Raw genomic sequence first — 23,752 nt, forward strand, 5'->3', positions numbered from 1 at the left:
GGCCGTTCACGGCGATCGGGCCGGTGGCACGGCGATCACCATTACTTTTTACAGTAATGGCGGTCGGTGCCGTCCTCGGACAGCACCGACCGCCATTTTTTTCCGGGTCATCGGGTCGCCGATGACCCGGAAAGGTTCCGATCGCCGCTATTGGCTGATCTGAATTGATCAGCCTATAGCGGCGATCGTAAGCACGGGGGGTGTTAACCACCCCCCGTGCCGTGAAGCTAAGATGGCCTGCTATGATTTATAGCAGGCCATCTTCCCCGACCGCTGTGTGTGAACACGCAGCGATCGGGGAAACATCGGGCGTAAATTTACGCCCTGATGCGCCAAGTACCAGGGCGCGAGGGCGTAAGTTTACGCCCGATGTCGTTAAGGGGTTAAGGTCCAAGCCAATTTTCGTTTTTGCGCTTTTGCTTTTTCCATTTTATGTTTAAAAGTCCATAGCGCTTGCATTTTTTCACCTAGAGACGTATATGAGCGCTTATTTTTTGCAAAACCAATTGTACTTTGCAATTACAGGCATAATTTTTCCATAAAATATGTTGTGAAACCGGAAAAAAATCATTTGCGCTGTCAAATTGAAAAAAAAACGAATTTGTTTTGATTTCGGGGAGTTTTGCATTTACGCCGTTCGCCCTATGGTAAAACTGACTTGTTATGCATGTTCCTCAAGTCGTTACGATTACTATGATATATAACATGTATAACTTATATTGTATCGGATGGCCTGTAAAAAATTCAAACCATTGTTAACAAATATACGTTCCTTAAAATCGCTCCATTCCCAGGCTTATAGCGCTTTTATCCTTTGGTCTATGGGGCTGTGTGAGGTGTCAGTTTTTGCGCCATGATGCGTTCTTTCTACCGGTACCTTGATTGCGCATATACGACTTTTTGATCGCTTTTTATTACATTTTTTCTGGATTTGATGCGACCAAAAATGCGCAATTTTGCACTTTGGAATTTTTTTGCGCAGACGCCGTTTACCGTGCGAGATCAGGAATGTGATTAATTAATAGTTCGGGCGATTACGCGCGCGGCGATACTAAATATGTTTATTTATTTATTTATTTATTAATTTATATTTATAAAATGGGAAAAGGGGGGTGATTTGGACTTTTATTAGGGGAGGGGATTTTTTATTAATAAAAACACTTTTTTACTTTTTTTTTTACATACACTAGAAGCCCCCCTGGGGGACTTGTATATACACAGCAATGATCTCTATTAGAGATCATTGCTGTGTATATACACAGCAAAGATCCATGAGATCGGTCATAGATTGCTATGGCCTGCTGCAGGCCATAGCAATCTACTGCCGAGCCGGGATCAGCGTCATTCCGACGCTGAGGCCCGGCACGGCCAGAAGAACGGATCTCCCCCCCGTGATCGCATCGCGGGGGGGAGATCCGACCCACTAGACACCAGGGATGTGATGTCTGAAGCCCTTCAATGCAGCTGTCAGGTTTGACAGCTGCATTGAAGTGCTTAATTAGCCGGCGCGGCAACGGGACCCGCGCCGGCTAACAGAGGCACTGCCCGGCTGCACGTGTCAGCCGGGATCAGCGCCGTTCAGAGCGGGGTCCCGGCGGGACCCCGCTCTGAACACCCCCCGCGGCGCCATGACGTATTAGATACGTCATGGGTCGCTAAGGGGTTAAAATTGCTCCATTCCCAGGCTTATAGCGCTTTTATCCTTTGGTCTATGGGGCTGTGTGAGGTGTCATTTTTTGCGCCATGATGTTTTCTTTTTATTAACATTTTTTCTGGATTTGATGCGACCAAAAATGCGCAATTTTGCACTTTGGGATTTTTTTGCGCTTATGCAGTTTACAGTGAAATGTGATTAAATAATAGTTCGGGCGATTACGCACGCGGTGATACCAAACATGTTTGTTTATTTATTTATTTACTTTTATTAATAACCTGGGAAAAGGGGGGTGATTCTGACTTTTATTAGGGGAGGGGGCTTTTTATTAATAACAACACTTTTTTTTTACTTTTACACATATACTAGAAGCCCCCTGGGGTTAGGGTTATTCCCCCCCCCTGGGGTTAGGGTTATTCCCCCCTGGGGTTAGGGTTATTCCCCCCTGGGGTTAGGGTTATTCCCCCTGGGGGACTTCTAGTATATACACTTTGATCTCTCAGATATCTCTGCAGCATAGATATGCTGCAGAGATCCATGAGATAGGCACTCGTTTACTTCCGGCTGCTGCAGCCGGAAGTAAACGAGTGCCGAGCCGGGGACGGCACCATCTTGGAGCAGTCCCCAGCCAGCTTCAGAAACGGAGATCGCTCCTACAGGACAACGTCCCGGAGGAGCGATCTCCCCACTAGACACCAGGGATGACGCTGCAAACGGTAATCGGATGCAGCTGTCAACTTTGACAGCTGCATCCGATTACTGTATTAGCGGGCACGGCGATCGGACCGTGCACGCTAATACCTGCAGTCCCGGGCTACAAGCGGCACCCGGGACCGCCGCGGTTCAGAGCGCGGCCCCGCTCTGAACGTCCTTAACGACCACAGGGCGTAAATATACGCCCGCGGTCGTTAAGGGGTTAAAGAGGATGTACCACCTGGTAAACCCACTGATCGAACGGCGCCGGCACGGGGAAGCCAGTGCCGCGGTCCGCTTTTCTGACCGAGGCCCCGTTCCCATGCACAGCACCGTTCTATGCACCGGAACCGGCCGGTGCTCAAGCACTGGAGGCTGGCCGGGCCGCCCCCAATGGGAGGGAATTCCCTCCCCTGTATGACGCGGCTCCCTTAGAATGAATGGAATTCCCTCCCACTGGGGGCGGCCCGGCCCGCCTCCAGTGCTTGAGCACCGGACGATTCCGGTGCATAGAACAGCGCCGTGCACGGGAACGGGGCCTTAGTCCGTAAAACGGACCGCGGCACCGACTTCCCTGTGCCGGCGCCGTTCGATCAGTGGGTTTAGGTTAAAGAGGATGTACCAGGTTTTACATCCTCTTTAAATTCCACTTGCATTCTGCTTGAATTCTGCTCCTATTATGCCAGAGCTGAATAGGCGAGGAACTTCAAGCAGAAAACTTTCCTCTACAATTCCTCAGTGTGCACATACCCTTTGGCTGGGTTCAAACTATGGAACCTGAGCGGAGAATTTCCGACGGATTTTGTAGCGTGTACCCGTTCACAGCCGTGCGCCTCTCCGCCCATGCCGTAGACACCATTCTATGCACGGGCGGATTCCTTATTCTACCAAAAGAATTAACATGTCAATTCATTCGGCGGAATGCAGAATCCACCCGTGCATAGAATGGTGTCTATGGCACGGGCATGAACGGGTAGGCGCTACGGAATCCGTCGGAAATTCTCCACTTGGGTTCCATAGTGTGAACCCAGCCATAGGGTGGGAAGCCGACGTGCAGCTGAAACTTCTGCAGTGTGAACAAGAGTGGAAATTCCATAGAACACGATGGGACATTGCTCTGTACATACTTTACTGGAGGAATTTCAAGTGGAAATTAAGAGCGGATTCCTCTTCGATTCCTGGCCTATTGCTTAGTGTGCAAGCGCCCTGAAACAGAAAATTTATGTTATGGAATGAGGGTGGGTTCACACTACGGAATGGGGGCGGACAAGTCAATTCTAACGGCGGAATTCACCCGACCATAGAATAAAGTCTCTGCCACAGGCGGAAATGCGCACAAGCGCGAGTGACAGAATTCGCCCCTATTCCATAGTGTGAACCCACCCTATAAGAGACATATTACTGGTTGATGTGGAATTTATTTTATTTAGGTTATTAAAGGGGCACTCCGCTAAAACGTAACTCTTCATATGTCGTTGCCCATGGTGAGACTAACAATTCCTTCCACACCTGTTATTATCTATTCCGTCTCCTTCCCCCAGTTCTGAGCTGCTGTGGTTTTGTTGTTTTTTTTTTTAGAAGCAATTGTATGTTTTACCACATATTTTGTATATTTTTTTAATAGGTGAAAGACATTTAAAAAAAAAAAAAAAAAAAACATTTAAAAAAAAAAACTACTTACTGAAATAACCGCAAGTGCAATTTGAATGCATTTTAAGACGCAACCGCAGCGTGTGAACCAAGCCTAGCAGTGTGAGTAACTGTATAGCGGCTCCCCTTGGAACCGCAGCACAATCGCACACAATCCTGTCGTCTGCTCCGTTTGAATCTCCCTCCTGCAGCCTCCCTGAGGCGTTACCATAGAGCGCGGACGTCACCGTCATGTGACCTGTGACGTCAGCTCCTTGTAGAGGATAGGAACCAGCCGCTACCCTTCCACATCCGTTGGAGCCCTGGTTTGTACTTCCGGAGCTCCGGAGGATCCGGGACCCACCCTGAGCGCAGGAGAGGTGAGATGTGCGGGGGCTGCGTCCTTATGTGTGTGCGGGGGTCGGTGTAGGCGGCCGTACTACTGCGGTGTGCGAGGAGGGGGGTTGTGTGTTAGTGTGTATTATTATTATTATTATTACTACTACTCCCCCCCCCCCTTCCCCCTCATGGTTTGGTCCAGTGCAGTACCCTTTCCCTGCATTGTACATTATACCCCTGGGGTAGGACTGCACTAATTATTGAGTCCTGCAGGGGTGTGCTCTATATTGCCTTCCCCTAGGGTTATGCAGTATACAGCTGTAGTGTAATAGCCCCACCATGCTGCCCTGTATATGTGTCCCCCCACCTCAGTGTTACTGGAGCAGTGATTGGTGGTGGTTGCTGATCCCCATAAGTGTTATATAAACAGAGCACCCCTAATCCTTCACTTCATGGTACAGTCCCCTCTGTAGTTCACAGGTTAGTGTGGCCCCCTCATATGGTGAACACATTGTGTGTGTATATATATATATATATATATATATATATATATATATATATATATATAGCGGCTGTAGTGATTTGTATTGGAGCTGTATAGCTGTGCTCACATAGTGTTATACTGTGCCCTGTATAAGGCTGTGGTGGTGTGCAGGGTATGACAGTATGGTGGACCCCTGACTCCTGAGATAGAGTCCCCCATCCTGTGCTATATGGGATGTTTCCACCTACACATAGAAGATATTTCTCATCCTGCTCCATATGGATTGCATAGTGGTGCCCCCCTCTGCCTATAGAGGTGGTCCTGAGCCTGGATCCTCCATATACCCCTATAGATTGCCTCTATAGAGCTCATCATCTGCATGACGTCTGTGATGTGAGCTCAGAATATTGGTCGGAGCATCTACATCCTGCCGTACGTGCCTATAGGTCCATGTGCACTGCGCCATATTGCTGATCTGTGTGATCCAGGTGGTGGGCTAGATGGCGAGGCCCATTTATCATTTATTTTCCCTAAGTTATTGTGGAATCTGTCAATAATGTAACAAATTTTCTTTCCTCGCCGCAGGATACGGGCTCCATAGACTTATGACACAGATTTTTAAAGCCGAAGCCAAGAATGTGTTAGAGGATAAATCTCAGTCTTTCCTTCATGACATGTTCTGTTTATAGTCTGTTCCTGGCTTTGGCTTCAATAATCTGTCAGGAAAATCTGTGTAAACGCACCAGTAGTCTCTTGCAGCAAGGAAGCAGATGGGGAGAGAATCACCTAGCTGAGCCCTTCTCCTGGCTTGTTCTAGTGATCGGTGGGGGGTCTCAGCACCTCAACCCTGACCGATCAAAACTTTTAGACGGGTCTCTATGATGTGTAAAGAGTTACAAAACTCATCGGTGATTGAACTAACCGCATCCGTGATAGGGACCCGGGAGTAGCTGGCTATTATACAGGTGCTGACCTGCATCTATATCACACCTTGTGACAATGTAGGGGATATTTACATCTCTAAAGACCACAGGATAGGGGGTTCCACCATGGAGCCCCCCACTAAATGAAAAGTCAGTTCTCCATTCTCTATCTTTAGGACCCCCATATAGAATGAATGGAGTATGGGGTGAACAATTGACCCCAGTTGTTGTGTTTGGCGGGGGTCCTGACAGTTGGACACCTCCCTTTCACCTTGGTATCATCCAGTCTGTGCGGGGTGTGATTACCAGGTGCTTTCTGAACAGATTTGCAGTTGTTGTTTTTTTTTTTTTTTTTTTTTTCCCATCACTTTATATGGGGAAACCACTGCATTAAACAAAACCATATTTTCCATTAAAGCCTTTCCAGAAGGACTTTGTACGGCCCGAGGGGCTGACATTATCCCTCCTCCCGTCCGCTCAGCCCATGACCTCTCGTGACGCTCTCGCCCCTATTAAAGGTATTCCCTTTCTGTGGGCAGTCTGGTGAACAATGCCGTATACATTAATGGTATAGTCAGTAAGGCTGTGTTCACACCCTAGTTCAGGTTCCATCTCGTCACGTTCCTGCTGCTCATCATTTGCTGTAAAAAGCAATATCTATAGACCTCATTATAGGTCACTAGGATCTATTAGAATCCACCGTATGACTCCAAGATCCTGAAGCTACTGCTAGGAGTCAAAGGTTTCCATTTGTTTCATGACAGCTGCCTTCTGTCCAGTCGCCGCTTCCCCTTTCTGTTTGCTGACCTGGCTTTGAAGCTTTATCTGTAAAGCTGAGATTATTTTGTAACTTTTTCATGACCAGTTTGTAAGATCTTTGGCTAAAGGTCAGTGAGGCAGAGGGGCCCAGGGTCTGGCATGGGGTCTGGAGGTCTGATATAGAGCTGCATTCACCCTGGGGCTGAGCTTCAATACAGCTGCATACACGTATGGGGGGGCTGCGCCTGTATAAACACTGAACAGACGCCCGTGACCACTAAGGAAACCCACATATGGGATGGCTGTCTGCCGAACATTTGTTTATCTCTCCTGAGCCTTATATATCCATGAACACTCCAACTCCAACTGTGTCCAACTTCGGCCACCGGTAATCATATGCAGCACACACTGGTTTGGACAATCCCGAGCATGCTCTAGGTTCGCTCAACTTTATATCGGAATCTTAAAGCGCAGGTTACAGGGGTCCATTGTATTATGGGGATACAGAGAGTGTTGCGTGTTCCTCATTCTCAGGATTGGTGACAGTCCCGGAGGTCGGACCTCCACTAATCATAAAGTAATGATATATCCTATCGCTATGCCGTTGCTTTATGGCACTGGAAACTCTTTAATAAAGATCGTCCCTACAGAAGACCACTTCTCCATGCTATTTTGGTTGGTCTTTGATGGTAGTGATGGTACTGCCTATTCCACAGCTACAGGATACTTGTTCTAGCCCTGCAGAGGGGTACCTGTAGTTGACTGTGATGTTTGGATATCATGTACGCCTTTATCGTGGCTTTCACTAATGACAGCTTGGCTCCCGTATTACACACCAGACCGCACCCTCATAGGCAATATAGATATATTAAATCTCTGCTCGATCTGTTTAGTAAACTTTAGAAGAATAAATCGTGGGGTGAACAATTTCTCGTTTTCCATGGTTCATATCCATCTTTACACATTACTGCGGCTGAACGGGCATTAGTTTTAAGTTGAGGGGCCTTTAGTGTCCACAGATCGGAGCCATTAATCCACAGCAAGTCTTTGGATCGGTGGTAATTTACAGCTTGCCCCCTGGCATGTTACCATTGAAGGGATTGTCCAAGAGACATGGCTGCAGCCAGAATAGAGCCATTCCTGCCCACTGCTTGTGGTATCACAGCTCTGCACCCTTCATATAAGTTGCAATACCAGACACAACCCACAGACAGGTGTGGCACTGTTTATCGGAGAACACAGCCATGTTTTTCTGGACAACCCCTTTAAAGTAAATAGTAAGCCCATAGAGACGTTAAATTCTCATCAAATAAGCAATTTTTAGGATGCTGAATTATGGATCTATAATAAGGAGCTGCAAGGGTGGGCAATATCAAAAGCAATTTTACACATGGCATATGGGGGGCGGAGGCCTCGTTATGCCCCCTTTATTTCTATTTAAGATGTGAGGTGTGGTCTTAGTAGAAATGATATACTAACATGTTTTTTTTTTCTTCTCTTTTTTTTTTTTGCATGAAGTGAGTACAGCAATCTGGAGGGACCCCGTAGCTGCCCCCCTTCCTGGTGCTACCTGACCGAACCCCAGATCTTCTCTGCCAGATCCACCTCCAGAAGACTGTTTATGGTGCAGGAGGATATGACCACCTTCAGTCTCCATCCAGCACACTAGCGCCCTCCTAACCCCCTTGAGACGTAGTGCATGAGCGGTTTGCCTCTCTGGGTCCATGAGGGAATATAAAGTGGTGGTGTTGGGCAGCGGAGGGGTTGGGAAATCGGCCCTGACTGTACAGTTTGTTACGGGCACCTTCATTGAGAAGTATGACCCCACCATTGAGGATTTCTACCGCAAGGAGATTGAGGTGGACTCTTCCCCGTCTGTGCTGGAGATCCTGGACACAGCTGGCACAGAGCAGTTTGCCTCCATGAGGGATTTGTACATTAAGAATGGGCAGGGCTTCATCTTGGTGTATAGCTTGGTGAATCAGCAGTCATTCCAGGTAAGTGCACCCTCCGAATTGAACATATTTACCTATGATGGAAGATTTTGCAGCAGAAAATTGTTCTTGTTGCAAGACTTGCACCCACTTGGCCACATGTAGCCTACAGCACAGGTGTCAAGCTTTTTTTTTTTTTTTAAGCTTTGGCTGTCTAGGCATGGTAGGAAATGTAGTTTTGCAACATTTGGAGGGCTGCAAGTTTGCAAAGCTGTAGACCAGGGTTATCAAAGGCCAGTAGAAAAACTACTACAGCCTGTAGACGTCTGCAACCTTTCATTGTTGTGCAGCTTGATTTGTGCAAAACTTGCCAGAAGGTGCCACACGTTGATGTCATGATCATGCTGATTTCTAATTGTTCACGAGTGAGGGTATGTGCACACTGAGGAAGTGGTGAGGAATTGAAGAGGAATCCGCTCTTAATTCAGCTTGAAATTCCTCCCATAAAATATGAACAGAGCAATGTCCCATTGTGTTCAGTGGGCTTTCTGTTCTGTTGTTCACACTGCAGAATTTCCTGCCTCAGATTTGCTTTCTGCCCAAAGAATTGACAGCGGATTCCGGTAGAGTAATCCTATAGAAGTCGATGGGGGACTTGAATTCCGCTTGAATTTTCCTCAAATTCTGCTCCTATTCTGCCAGAGCTGAATAGGCGAGGAATTTCAAGCAGAAAACTTTCCTCTACAATTCCTCGAGAATTCCTCATACACATACTCGCACATACCCTTAGGGCCAGTTCACACTGAGTAAACACGGCATAATTCTGCGGAGAAGCTCTAAGCCGCGGAATCCCGCCGCGCTCAGTGTGCTGCTTTGAGTGAACGAGAGGTAGCGCGCTTGTCCATTGCCTCCCCTCGAAGAACTAACATGTTAGTTCTTTAAGCGGAGAGGAAGCGAACGAGCGCGCGCTCTCCCATTCGCTTAAAGCATTCCGAGAGCTCCGCCGCGGAATTACGCCGTGCTTACTGGCCCTTACACTGAATTATTCCAGATCCAATATTCTGTACAGTGCAACAGTCATAAAATACGCATTCAGCACGTAAGCTAAATTTTCTTGTAGCTGTAAACCATGAAATGTATTTAAAGGGCCGGCGTCTGTGTCATTGTAAGCGGTCGTGCCCAAAAGCCAAGCTTTAGTAATGAAAATGCTTTTGACATGTTCTTATGAAACTATGCGACGCTCTCTGTAACACAGAAATCTGTGTTATGGATTTCTATGAAGCACTATGTTGTGCAACCTCCACGCCAGGCAGAAGTACAGTCATGTGGGTAAAGTTCACTTTAGTTCTTGAAACTGGGGGTTAAAAAAAAAAAAAAGTAAATTCCATATAACGTTTATTATGAGCATGCCATAAGAGTTCAGCTCTTGGTACGTATGATCCATCACGTATTCCATGTATTCATGGGGTGTCGGAAGGCTGTCATGTGAACAGGCGTTAATGTCAGGTTCACAAACACAAGGGATCTTCCTTACCTTCCTGACCATTAGCAGATCCCTATGTTGCACATGACTAAGCTGGAGCAATGCTAATAATATCCTGAGTAAGTTTGTTTGCACCAAACTGGTCACAGCAGCCAGGGTTATAGCAGTTTGGCCTTTGGAGCGGCCTTGTAAACCTTTCATTTCCTTAATTTGCTGGGTTTGGCCGGGACGCCTGTGACGCTCACACAACCTTCAAACAGATCAAATACACATAGATGTAGCAAGATGGCTTTATAGAGGTGAAGCAAACAAGTTCTTCTGTGTGTGTACACTTGGAGGCGGTCAGTCCTCAGCATATCACATTGTGGCAGTCCGTTCTCTGAGCCTTTTCCCTGTACGTGTCAGGCATGTATATAGTAAGTTGGAGAATAAAATCAAACAAGCATTTAAAGGGGTTATCCAGTGCTACAAAAACATGGTCACTTTCTTCCAGAGACAGCCCCACTCTTGTCTCCAGCTTGGGCTGGGTTCTGCTGCTCAGTTCCATTGAAGTGAATGGAGCTTAATTGCAAACCGCACCTGAACTGGAGACAAGAGTCGTGTTGTCTCTAAAAAAAAAGTGGCCATGTTTTTGTAGAACTGGATAACCCCTTTAAGCCCATAGCTATCATGTGTTTGACCATCTAAAAAAAAAAAAATTTGAAAAACATGGATGCTTTTCTTCCATAGAGAGCACCACTCCTACGATAGGATTAGGGCTGGGCGATTAATCAAATTAATTAGATTAATTTGCCTAGCTTTTGAAAATCAATTAAAATTCCTTTGAAAATCATAAATTCGATTTTCAAAGAAAAAGTCCGCTTTCACCTGCAGGGGAAGCAGTGATGCTCTGGGCAAGCTGCTGCTACGCACATCAGAGCGCCCCTTGCTGGGCTGCCCACCTGCACCCAGTACATTGCCATTGCTGTCCATCCCCATCTACCCGCCCACTAGAGCAGCATCGGGAGGAGCGGCCGGGCAATGAGCAGCCCTGAGTGATTAAGCTGATGCACCAGGTCTCGGCTGAGGTGTATCAGCACATGTGAGTGTGATACATGCAAACACTGCTGAAAGTTGTCTTTGCTGCTGCCCTCTACCCCCGTATATGTGTCTCCCACCCTTAATGCCCATACTACTCCCATTACTGCACCCCACAACCTTTAGAACACTGTATAGTCTGGCATGTGTAAAATTAGATTTTATGGTCTATATTACAATAGCAAAAACCTGAACCCCCTCAATTCACAAGAGCCAAGCTTGGATGGCTGTAGATCCCTGGATATTCCGTACTTTGATCATTGTTCATATGAATCATCTTTGTAACTTTTGGTTTGATCTTTTTGTTTTTCACTAGGATATAAAGCCGATGCGGGACCAGATAGTCAGAGTCAAGAGATATGAAAAAGTCCCTCTTATTTTAGTCGGGAACAAGGTTGACCTGGAATCTGAACGAGAAGTTATGTCTACAGAAGGCCGCTCTCTGGCTCAGGAGTGGGGCTGTCCATTTATGGAGACATCCGCCAAGAGCAAGACAATGGTGGACGAACTGTTTGCAGAGATCGTCAGGCAGATGAACTATGCCTCTTTGCCTGAGAAACAGGATCAGTGTTGTACAACGTGCACTGTTCAATGAGAAACTCAGAGGGACCTCACACATGGCCATAAAGAGCAGGTTGGTTTGAAGAGCAATTCTGATCGTGGATATTTTAGGTCACCCCAAAGCCTTACTGTATCTTGGCAGTCGGCGTGTGGTCTCTAACAGGAGGCAACGCGTGTTTGTACACTCCCAGTCATGGGCAAACCTAAGCAAAAGGACACTCTTATGACATATGTTTGGCTATTGAATGAATGTTCACTGCAGTGTTTTTATGATATTCCGGCTTGTTGACAAATACTATTTTTGTCAGTATCACTTTTGACCTGTCAAAGTTTTGATCAGTTTGGGTGAGAGTGCTGAGACCCCTACTATATGAGCCAGGTGAAGTGCTCGGCTAAGCACTTCTCTCCCCATCTCACTGCTTGATGGAGAACTTTATTGTAACGAGCCAGTCACACATGCTCAGCCCGGCGATCCTCACAGCTCATTTTAACATTCTAAATAAATTCAAAAAATTTTGGGCAACCTCTTGAGGAGGGGTTTGGATGGAATGGTGGTCAAGGAATTCCGATGTTGCTGCATTGACTGATATAGAGATCTGAACATTGGGACCCTAGTGATCATACACTTGTTACCTACACTGTGCATTGCTAATAAATGGTTTTAGGAATATTGGGGCAGATATACTTGTCTTGTATTTAGACCTCATCTTGGATCATGAGATGCGGCGTGGGCACACACGCTGCTACTATGCTTAGCACTGTGGGGAACGGCGAGTGTCTGTAGAGTCTCATATGACACAACAGAGCAGAGCCATGATTAAGGGTGAGCAAGCCCGAAACGCGTCGGCTTTTTAATGGTTTAATAAAACATTGGAATTTTAGTGAGCTGGAGAGAATCGTTTTGTGTTCATTCCCTCTTCTGGTCACCCTTGGGTCCAGGGTCTACTCTCACAGGCTCCTAGAGGGGCATACAGCCAGGATAAACACTACTGAACATATGGAAGGTATGGAATCCGAGTGCTGACCACCCACTGCCTTTTCAGGCTGCCTAGTCTATTGCTGCCTCATGCTGTATAAGCTTTGTGCCTCTTAAAAGACAAGATAGAACTTTGTAGACAAGGACTGGTGCAAGTTATTGCATTTGGCCTGCACCCCCTTGCTGAGGTGAGAAGCGGAATCGGGCAGGCTAGGCAGAGGGGATTATTTCTTTTTGGTGCATTTGGATCATAAACATGTCAACGATGTGATCTTGATATTTTGTGCAAGGGATACAGGAAGATAATAATGTAAGCCCGATAAGAGCTGATGCAGTTGCGATCAGCTGAAGTACAAAAAATACATCTACTTGCGACTGTGGACAACCCCTATGGCTCTGTTCACAACTGATTATGGTATATGCAACTCTGTTTTCTGTTCCATCAGCAGAAAAATGAAAAGGAGTTCAAGACCTGTTGCACAATAGACCCCATTACCTCTAAAGTGGTCTGTCTGGTTCCATTGTGATGTCTGTTTTTATGGGAAGAATACTGTGCTGCTGTTTATGATGGCGAATGTGAACACAGCCTTAAAGGGAACCAATCACCGGAAAAACGCATATAGAGCTTTTGAAATGTGCTGTTAGAGCACACAGCACACTTGCCACACGTGTTTCCATAGCCTCCGTGCCTTCCCGGTGTAAGCCGCAAAGTAACTTTATAAAACTGGCGCCCTGTATGCTAATTACCTGAGGTAGTCATGGGCGGTGTGCGGCTAGCAGGTAGTCACGGTCCCCTGGGCGTTCTTCTGCTGTAATCACGCCCCTCTGGGCTTGATTCAAATGGGCGAGTAGCTGTGACATTCTGATGCCGGCCGCCGCCGCGCATGTGCAGTACAGCCGCTTCCATTCCGGCTGTACTGCGCCTGTGCAAAATAGCCTCAAACTCAGTGTGAGCCGGAGTTCGAGGCTATTCTGCGCAGTCCAGCCGGAATGGAAGCGGCTGCACTGCGCATGCGCGGCGGCGTCCGGCATTAGTACGTAAGCGCGCTGACCTCGGGCACGGCGCGCTCCCGAGTGACGCCGAAACTACTCTACCATTTGAATCATGCCTAGAGGGGCGTCATTACAGCGGAAGAACGCCCAGGGGACCGTAACTACCTGCTAGCCGAACACCGCCCAGATGACTACCTCAGGTAATTAGCATACAGGGCGCCAGTTTATAACGTTACTTTGCGGCTTGCACCGGGACGGCACGGAGGCTATGGAAACCCGTGTGGCAAGTGTGCTGTGTGCTCTAACAGCACATTTCAAAAGCTCTATATGCGTTTTTCCGGTGATTGGTTCCCTTTAAAGGGGTTTGCCACCTTATAGTAAAATTGTTCAGTGCACCTACTGACAGCAGCAGTGTACCTCATAGAGCTAAAATCAGACTCCCCTCCTCCAGGCTGTGCTGCCCTCCTCTGTGGTGAGTCTGTCCATAAGATGGCCGACATGGAAGAGCATATGACCATGCCCCACCCCCAGTGTCCTCTATAGGTATAAACAGGCTCAGTTGTGGACACTGGGGCATAGTCACATGCTCCTCCATGTCAACCATTTTATGGACAGACTCGCCACAGAGCAGGACAGCACAGCCTCAAGGAGAGGAGTCTAGCTGTAGCTCTATGAGGTACACAGGGAGCTGCTGTCAGTAAGTGCAATGAATACACTTATTAATACTGTACACTGAGCAATTTTAATATAAAATTGGGCCAACCCCTTTTAAGGCCCTATTAAATAAAGCGATTATTGTCCTATAATCACTACATGTAATAAAAGACAATCATCAGCTGACAGGCACAATATCAGCTGATCGTTGTGTTTCAACATGTTGAAAGAGCAACGATGCAGAAAGCAACGATTTGCTACCTGGGCTCCATGAGACCGTCGCTATCACCTACGGGCTCCTTAGGTGATGTAAAGACCGTCCGGGCAGCTCCCCGCGCCCCCGCCCCCCATCGCACTTACCCACTGGCTGCGCTGTAACAGCGCCGGCTGTGAGTGGTGAATGGGTAGCTTGCTCCCTCTCATTGACCGCTGTAATAGGGCTCACAATGTAAAGCCCCTATCAGGCATAGGGACTGATGGCAGTGTTTGTACACTGCTGTGGAATATGTTGGTGATTCTGATCCCTGGCCTTTATATTCTTTTAGCTGCTAAGTTTGCCCAACCCCTTAGATACAAATACAGCCAGGAATGGATTTCACATTCTCCATGTTGTCATCCGGCCTATCCTTGCCCATTGTGTGGCTGTGTTTTATATACATTATTGTCTCATTTATAATTATACCCTCCCTTTTGGCCGAGACTGCATAGACAATCCTGTCCTGTAATTTGGCTGATCTCGCGTGAAACATGAATTCCAACCAATTATTGTACAATTACAGTGATTTGGAGGCTATGCTATAATCTTTGTACACCGATACAGTCCTGGTGTAGTAATAGTTGTAAGATGTACGTGACACACTGGAGCACTTGTTTGCGTAGGTTCTGTTTTATAGCCAGGAAGATTCTAGGCTATAGAGGACAAGTTACGGACAGTGGACACACAGCCATTGGTGTTTTGCAATAGTGCAGGAGTGAAGTCTTGGAATGGGGTGTCATCAACATAGAAAAGCTGCTGAAAGCCAAATCTGCTGATTGTATGTTTAATAGTGGCTTGGTCTTACACACCAAGTCCCCCTTAGTATTTTGAGCCATCTCCTGTCTCCCTAGCTGCCGCCATTGCTGAGTTACAATTTTTTCTAAAAGCCGATCTATATCCAAGATGGTGCCAGCCGGGAAACTACATTTCCCATCATGCATCTCCCTGTTTGGTCCGTTTGTGTACTCGTCCCCTTAGCTTTCTTTCCTGCCCATTGCTGTCATTACTATTACACAGTAAACACAGAACTGTTTTTTTTTTTTTTTTTTTTTCCGCTGATTTTGCATCACATCCCCCCAATATGTATTCCATACTAGCTGATGCGTGCATTGTGTACCTGTGTGCTGCATAACGGCATGTATTTGCTGCGGGGTGTAGTGTAAGTTTAGATCTGTGTTTGCTGTCTGTGAATGAAAACATTCTAGTTCCATCCAGACTCTAAGAACATCTATTACACTTACAATATGCAGAGCTGAGACACAAAAAAGATACATATGCCTGCATTCACTGACAACAAGCAGAGTTAGAACTATAAATTTTCATATTACAGAAACCTAGGCTCAGGGACACATGTAAATCTATTAAGGTAGCACAGGTGCATGAAGATGATTCAGATAATGTCTCCTGGGGTCGGGTAAATAGACAGCTAAGCCAGCCCCCAGAGAGGAGATCACATGTCCTGAGACCACAAAGGGAGGGGGCTGAGCGTGATCAGAGAGGACCCATAGTAGAGGATTTTACACTTCCAAAGCAGATAAGAATGAGAGAAAAAAATGGGGGAAGAGTGCAAGATATTTTAGACATAGCGTTGTATTGGGAAGGGGGATTGTTTTTGTAACCTGGATGACTCCTTTAAGACCAATAGAGCAGCAAAGCATAATAAGGAGGAGCCAGATTGTATGGGGTTGTGAAGTGATCTAGAGCTGTAAGCCAGGTTCACACTGTTTACGTGTGGGTTGTGGGTTTTTTTTTTTTTTTTTTTTGTTTTTTTTTTTTTGTTTTTTAATATGAGATCTGGTTGGATGGAATAGCACCATAGTCTGGCTTTTTCATTTGGGAAACCCTGATTCCAAATGGAGGCAAAAATGACTTTCTTTTTGCCTTCATTGGGTGACTGTGTCCAGGCCTCCAGCACGAGGTCTATGATAGGTGTTTGCGTTTTGTTACGTGTCACTCTCCCTTTAAACTGTGCAAAAACATTGCCGGAACCCATCAAATATAAGCAAAATCGGATGACCATGTGAATGCGGATGGGGGCCCTTCTGTTTCGGATTGGAAGAGATCGGCCAAATCATTTTAGTCCTAAAGAGTCATTTAAAGGTTTGAAGAAACCTCTTTAAGAAAAACTCAAGAGTGGTAATGTAGTGATGTAATTCTATAAATCATGTTTTGGAAAAGGGAGTGAGCTGATCCTTTACTATCCCTGCTGGCTCTTATATTTGCATTAACAATGGACACGGCCGTTTCTGACACACCTTTTCTTACATAATGTTTTTAAGCCAGCCGTAGAGATGGATATTCTGCTGGCAATACGTTGTTCATCCATGGTTTGTGCTATTGATCCCTCTGTCCACACCCCTGAGCTCGGCTTAGTCAAAAATGCATATCACTATGGAGAGAAAAAAAATGGCCGCCAAATTGGAAGTTACTCTACAAAAAAAAAAAAAAAAAAAAAAAAAAAGTCGTAAGTGAACATCCTTGACAGACCACCATCTGGGTATGCTGGCAACCATGGCATCTAGGGCCAGTCTTGTCTTCAGGTTCAGAGCCTTCTCATTCTGTAGCTGATAGTTAGGAGCACACGACACATGTGTAAATAAAGAATAAAAGGTGTGGTGCGAATATTTGTGGATATGGTGTTCGCCCAGTTTCAGAATACGTAATACACTGTAGTATAACCAGTTTCTAACCTGCCCGAAGCTGCTGCTCTTCCCTGTCCTATTATTATTTGTCATTAATAATGTTAGAGGGTGATGATCACTTTTACAGGTCCTGATAACCTACATTTATATGAGAGGAAGTGTGCTGATTTTCACCATTATATAGCAGTCAGTGCCTTTTATGGTTAACATTGAACACGTTATAGCATAGTGCTATGTAAAACTGGCCATATACCTGGAATAAATGTCAGCCAAGCTCTCCAGGAGGGAGCAGAGGATCATCTACACAACTGCACAAGTGTCAAACTTGCAGCCCTCCAGCTGTTGCAAAACTACAGTTCCCATCATGTCTGGATAGCTTAAAGCTTTGGCTGTCAAGGCATGATGGGCATTATAGTTTTGCAACAGCTGGAGAGCCACAAAGTATGACACCCTTGATCTACTTTATATAGCAATTGCCTGACACAATGGAGAAGAAGGATCAGACATGTTGGGTTTCAATTGGTCAATCTGTTTCCTGCCGGCTTATATCCACTGCCAGAATTCTCTGTTCTCTTGATTTGTCTTCCCTTCTTATTCAGGACACATGCACTCTTAGCCGGGTCGAGTGTGTGTGTTGGGGGGGAGTTTACATGTGAGTATATAGAGTGGTCTCTGGCTGAACAGACTCTGGATCTGTCCTCAGGGAGCAGTTCATGGCATGCTGCTATAGATGGCATGTGGAGAAGGGTTTACTGATGCATGGAATTAACAAGTGCTATGGTGGGAGAAAGGATAGGAACATCAGGAGCACAGCATGGAAGGGGTTACATTTAGCACTAATCTGCTGATACTAAGATGAGAAGGAAGCCTTGATCTACCTTTTGTGGACAGTGCAGATTCTCTGGATGATGCAGAAAGCCTCTGCTCGTATGCATACTGCTCAGGGTTTCACACAGCACATGCTAAACCCCACGCCCTGCTTCCCTTGTCTCTTCTTAGGCCCTATTTACGTCTGCAATTATGGACAGAAAATAGGGTCAATGTATTTCATTGGCTCCATTCACACATCCGTAGATGTGTACAGGGCTGTTATCCATGTCGCAAAAAAAAAAATAGGCCTTATTGCTTACTGAAATTCCTCCGCACACACCAATAGAACCTTATGGGATACGTATTTTTGTGGATTGCATCCACAAAAATAAGTATCTCATAGGGTTCTATTGGTGTGTGAGGAGGAATTTCCGCAAACAGTGACTAGATTATTATTTAGCACATTTATTTATGGATATTTGCCGAAGGAAAAATAGCGGACTCAAATTTACAGAGTGAAAAATATACTGACATGTGAATAGACACTTTGGGGGAGATTTATCAAACATGGTGTAAAGTGAAACTGGCTCAGTTGCCCCTAGCAACCAATCAGATTCCACTTTTCATTTTCCAAAGGGTCTGTGAGGAATGAAAGGTAGAATCTGATTGGTTGCTAGGGGCAACTGAGCCAGTTTCACTTTACACCATGTTTGATAAGTCTCCCCCTTAGTGTTCGTTACCAGAAATGAATGACTGGTGTGAACAGCAGATTGTGAGAAGGGAGACATCTAGTGCCCAAGACTTTTTAAAGCAGGTTTTCTGGGATAAAGAAGTGCTTTAACAGATTACATACTGTATACTATCAAATTTAGCTTAGATTGAAAGCTTATCGATGTAAGGGCCGTATTACACGGGACGATTATTGTTAAAAAAAAATTTAGATTGTTTGATTTTAGCAATAGTCTTTTCATGTAATAGCAGGCAGCCATTAAATGACCGATGAGAAACCGTTGATTGTTGGATAGAATCTGGACCTATTTTCATCATTAATCGTTTGGTGTAATAACACTTTGTACGGTCGTTCCCTGGCCTATCAGCCAGGAAAGGAAGAGCGCAAGAACGACCAAATGTAATGATCATTATCCTGTGTAATAGGGTGAACATTTTAAGATCCTTTGTCATAGCGGTCGTTTGAGATCGTTTATGGCCAAAAAATCGTCCCATGTAACACCACCCTAACGTAATGCTCTGTCCCTCTCTCTACAGATAACTCAGAGGAAATTTGCACAGCTTCGGCTTTGAAGACTTTACAGCCCAGGTTGCAGTTCTGAGCCTTGATAAACCTGTCTGCACAACAGCACATCTGCCATACTTGTCATCGACCGCTCAGAGATGGTGCGCGGCCCGCACGCTCACCCGCCATCAGCAGCTGTGCTTAGCACGTTTACTATAAGTTAAAAAAAAAAAAAAGAAAACCTCTTCTTTTCCTTCTCCTTTTCTAGGTCTCCTACGTTCCTATTAACAGCTAATATGCAACACTGCAGTCATGTTTTTATTTTTATTTTTTAATCGTAATAGTTAATCCTTTGTATTTATTAAATACTTAAACTCAGTATTACCTACTTAATGCCTTTTTACGAGACGGTTTTAACAGAGGATAACTTTGAGCCTTAATCGAATGGTTAATTTCTGAACGTTACCTCCAGTCTGCTCTTAACCCCCTCAGTGCCAGAGGGTCGGCGATGGCATTCTTGATACTTTCTGTCGCTCGCCCCTCTTGCATTGAAGGTCATCGCACACTTGATTTTTACTTCCTGACAGTGGGTTTTTGAGATAATGTTTACGATATTTCACGGTATCAAGTGAAGCTGCTTGAAGCAACATTGGACCTAAACTTCCCTATCCACCCCCCCTCTTTCCTCCCAATAAAGGCCCATTAGGTCCTATCTGTGTTAGAAGCCAAACAAGTGGACGAACAAAGCCCTTACCGTATCCTCTTGTTCAGCAGATGACTTTAACAGAAAAAAATATAGTATTTCATCCTCCTAGAGAAGTAGCTGCCAAATGCTCCGCGGCTGAAGTTGCAGGCTTGTGCTGGCCCAGTGTGGGAACCCAGTGGTTAGGACTCAAATGTATCCTGTGTATACTTTTACCCCAAATCAATTGACCATTTTTTTGTATTTGTTTTTTAAAGAATTCTTTTTACCTAGTTATGGGTTATTAACCTCCTGTGTGTCTCTAATATTACCCAGCTTCAGGCAACTTTTTTTTTTTTTACCCTCCCGTCTTCCCACCTGTGCACATACAAATCTAATACAAATAAACTGATTTTATGTTTTCTAGTTTATTATAGTTGTGTTTTTAAATACACTTATTGAAATAATGTTTGTTTGTTTTTTATTTTAATCACTTATGTTGCTTTCTGCTGTCATTCACACTCCTGACCCAAGTTACACCCAGTGTGACCTGGACACATTTCACTCCAGAGATTAGCCAAATGTGCTTTATATAGCCAAAGCCTTCCATGGTGTTTACCTTTTATTTTTATTTTTTTTGTTTTTGTTTTACATTGTCAGACTACTTGAACATGAAACCAATTGATGTAAGACATTTGGCATTGATATGTAGCAATTACTTTAGGGTGTTTTTTTTCCCTCTTATTAGATATAATTAAGCTGCCTTCCGTTTCTTTTGTTTGTTTTTCTTCCTGAAATGGTAACTGTTTGCGAATAATACAAGGGTACTGCACAGCTTAGTCTTCATTCACGTTAGTATCATATATATATATATATATATATATATATATATATATATATATAATGGTCCGTTCGTTCGAACCTGAACTCTCGGCAATGATTCCCGCTGTCTTTCACCTCCGTGCAGCCATAGGTGGTATCCCAGTTATTCAGGCGGTCCTCCGGCTGTATCCACCCTCTCCACAGAGGTGGAAGACAGCGGGAATCATTGCCGAGAGTTCAGGTATGTACTAACACGAACCTTGGCAGGTTTGGACCATCCCTAATAAAAAAATAAACATATATATATATATATATATATATATATATATATATATATATATATATATATATATATATATATATCTATATATATATACACAGCCAAGTCAACTTAGATCCTTTTGACCTTCAAGGGGTTATCCAGGATTAGAAAAAGCACAGCTACCTTTTTTGAAGAAAAAAAAACATTACCACCCCTGTCCTCCAGGTTGTGTGGTATTACAATTTAGCTCAATGGAAATGAGCTGCAAAACCTGCAGACAAGAAAAGTGCTGTTTCTGGAAGATGGCAGCCATGTTATCCTAAGCCTGTATAACCCCTTAGTCCTTTGGAGTTCTTGTATTTTTCATGACAAGAAAAGTGAGTGGAAAGGGCAACAGTGTCAACATAGCCTTACTCTCAGCCCTTACTTATAGTGGTAATCCAGTGCTACAAAAACATGGCCACTTTTTTCAGAGACAACACGACTCTTGTCTCTAGTTCAGGTGCGGTTTGCAATTAAGCTCCATTCACTTCAATGGAACTCAGCAGCAAAACCCCTCCCAAGCTGAAGACAAGAGTGGGAAGAAAGTGGCTATGTTTTTGAAGCGCTGGATAACCCCAGCGTGTACAGTTGTGTGGGTCCTTACACATGGACATATTCTGGACCCAGTTCCCCACTGATTGGGTGTCTGAGCTATCGTTTTGGCTTCATCAGACCCAGTCATGCCAGAACCTGTGGCCATACTATAGAAGTCAAATTATTTTATTTTAATTGAACTTGTTTGTACCTGCAGAGGCCCCTGATGTTCCTTTTAGTAGCAGGACTAATCTTATGTGGTGCTATTGACCAGTTAGGTGCAGTACTATCCTATTATACACCCCTGTAATCTGAGTACCTTTTTATTTATTTTTTTCCATTATACATCCTTACATGCCAATCATCTCTCACCTTTTTAAGCATAATGTACGCAGCGTCAGCTTGGCCAGACATATCTTTTCGGTGGGTTTATAAACAATGCATTATCTTTTAAAATTTTTAAGAGTATCAAAATATAATTGTTTTGCAAACTGGTATCCACTAGAGATGAGCGAATTTACAGTAATGGCCCCACCAACAGAATGGAGTATAAACAGTGAACAGGTAATAAAGGAAAGACTGAGATTTCTCCTCTTTTCAAATCCATTCCTTGCTTTGGCTTAAAAAAAAAAAATCTTTCCAATAATCTATTGGTGTAATAGGGCCCTAAGAATGAAGGGAAGGCGCTTTGTTATATATCTGCCATTCGCTCATCAGCCAGCTGCCATATAACTGACTGCCGCTCTGTGCCGCTCCATGCTCCTCAGGTGCTCGGAAAAGCTGGAGCCAGTCCTTGGAAACTGGGAGACTTTTAGATTTTGCTTTTTCCAGCACCTGGGAGGAGCGGTATCAGTTATAAGGCAGCCGGCTGATGAGCGGATTGCAGAGATAATGAAGCGCTTTACTTTGTTCTTACTGTAAATTTGCTCATCTCTAGTATGTGCAAGTGTACGACTTTTAAGTTGGATTTTACTAGAATTCTTTCTTTTTTTTTTTTGAGTTGTTACCGCAGTCTACGGCCACATTCATTGTCAAAAATCTCTGTAGGATACCCCCCTGTTCTTTAGTCGGATAAAAACGGTACATAATAAATGCATTTCTAAAAATTTCAAATTTCAAATTGTAAACTAATTTAAAGAACAGTGTTAAATTGCTATACAGGTTCCCAATCTGTAAGGTTCTGCTCACAATATGTTGAGGCGTAGGTTGAACGAAGCCGCAAAATGTGAATGGAGCCTAGTGCATTAAGGTTCTTTGCCAAGGAAATAAATATATATTATATTATATTGATCACAGCTTGTCCAGCAATAGTCTTAGTCTGGTAAGAACCCAAACAGTAATGGTTTAAATTCTTCACAGCGCCACCACAGGCTCAGTAAAGAATTACACCAGCCCTTCTAACTGCGATATGCCTGGTTCTCCAATGAAAGAGTGACCTTTTTGTAGGACATTCTAGCCTGGCCAATACAAGGGGATACTGAATAGGGAACCTTTAAATTGTAATTCTGATTTATAACAAAGTATTGAAGGTCTAAACCAGACAACCCCTTTACTCATATGTCCCAAAGATGTTTACTTAGCTAATAAGAACCTTTGTAATTGGCCTGCTCATCACTTAGACTACTGGGAGGTCTCTTAAAGGGCATTGTTATTGATCTCGTGTGATTTCACGTCACTACAAAAAGCATCAAATATCCATGAGCCAGATATTTACCATGATCGAGATGAGTAATAGTGGGAAATGAGGAGTCTGACTACATCAGCCACTTACAACATAGCCAAGGGCAGGGTGAAAAAATTATCCTTAAGTCCCACCCAACTTATTTTGTGAAGATTACCCAGAAAGTGGGGGTAGTTTACTACTGTAAATGTTTTTTTTTTTAATGGACCCTTACTACATTGTACAAAAAGGGCTCGGTCACACCATCATCAGGGCACTTTTTATTCTCCCAGTATCTCTTCTCTTTTTAGAAATGGGAACAGATACCATCAGAGTTTACTTAATTTTAAATATTTTCTGGTAACCTTTCCTGTTTTTGAGGTGAAAAGGAATGCAGATGACTGATGTGAACGGCCCTTATGATGCTTGAAGGAGGTGCCTTTACTTTCTCTGCAAGCACAATGTTAATTCATTATATATGTATCTATTTACACGGAGTCTGCACTTTCGGACCAGACTTGGCCAAATGGTTCAATGGTGGGTGTGCGTTGAAGGGTAATAATGACTTTTATTCATTTTTTTCATATTTTATTTAATCTCTTGATTTTTTCCAAAAAGTAAGAAACATCTGTTTATGACTTAAAAGTGT

The 23,752-nt window shown here is 44.5% G+C and overlaps 1 protein-coding gene and 1 long non-coding RNA gene across 3 annotated transcripts in view; one reads left to right on the forward strand and one right to left on the reverse strand.

The window, feature by feature from the left end:
- Positions 1–4,380, reverse strand: part of LOC138765979 (uncharacterized) — a 110,049-nt gene extending 105,669 nt beyond the window's left edge. Inside the window, exon 1 of the long non-coding RNA XR_011358656.1 lies at positions 4,029–4,380. This is a non-coding gene — a long non-coding RNA (uncharacterized lncRNA). The remainder of the gene's footprint in view (positions 1–4,028) is intronic.
- RAP2C (RAP2C, member of RAS oncogene family) lies at positions 4,229–20,250 on the forward strand. Of its 2 annotated transcripts, none has more exons than XM_069943213.1 (4): positions 4,229–4,356; positions 8,000–8,478; positions 11,292–11,609; positions 19,134–20,250. In XM_069943213.1, the coding sequence occupies exons 2-3, from the start codon at positions 8,206–8,208 to the stop codon at positions 11,568–11,570; spliced, it is 552 nt and encodes a 183-aa protein (XP_069799314.1). In that variant the 5' UTR covers positions 4,229–4,356; positions 8,000–8,205; the 3' UTR covers positions 11,571–11,609; positions 19,134–20,250. The 2 variants fall into 2 exon arrangements, with proteins under 2 accessions (XP_069799314.1, XP_069799315.1); XM_069943214.1 differs by lacking the exon at positions 4,229–4,356 and adding an exon at positions 5,680–5,764.
- The last annotated feature ends 3,502 nt before the right edge of the window (positions 20,251–23,752 follow it).

Source organism: Dendropsophus ebraccatus, chromosome 10, assembly GCF_027789765.1.
Source record: "Dendropsophus ebraccatus isolate aDenEbr1 chromosome 10, aDenEbr1.pat, whole genome shotgun sequence".
NCBI lineage: Eukaryota > Metazoa > Chordata > Amphibia > Anura > Hylidae > Dendropsophus > Dendropsophus ebraccatus.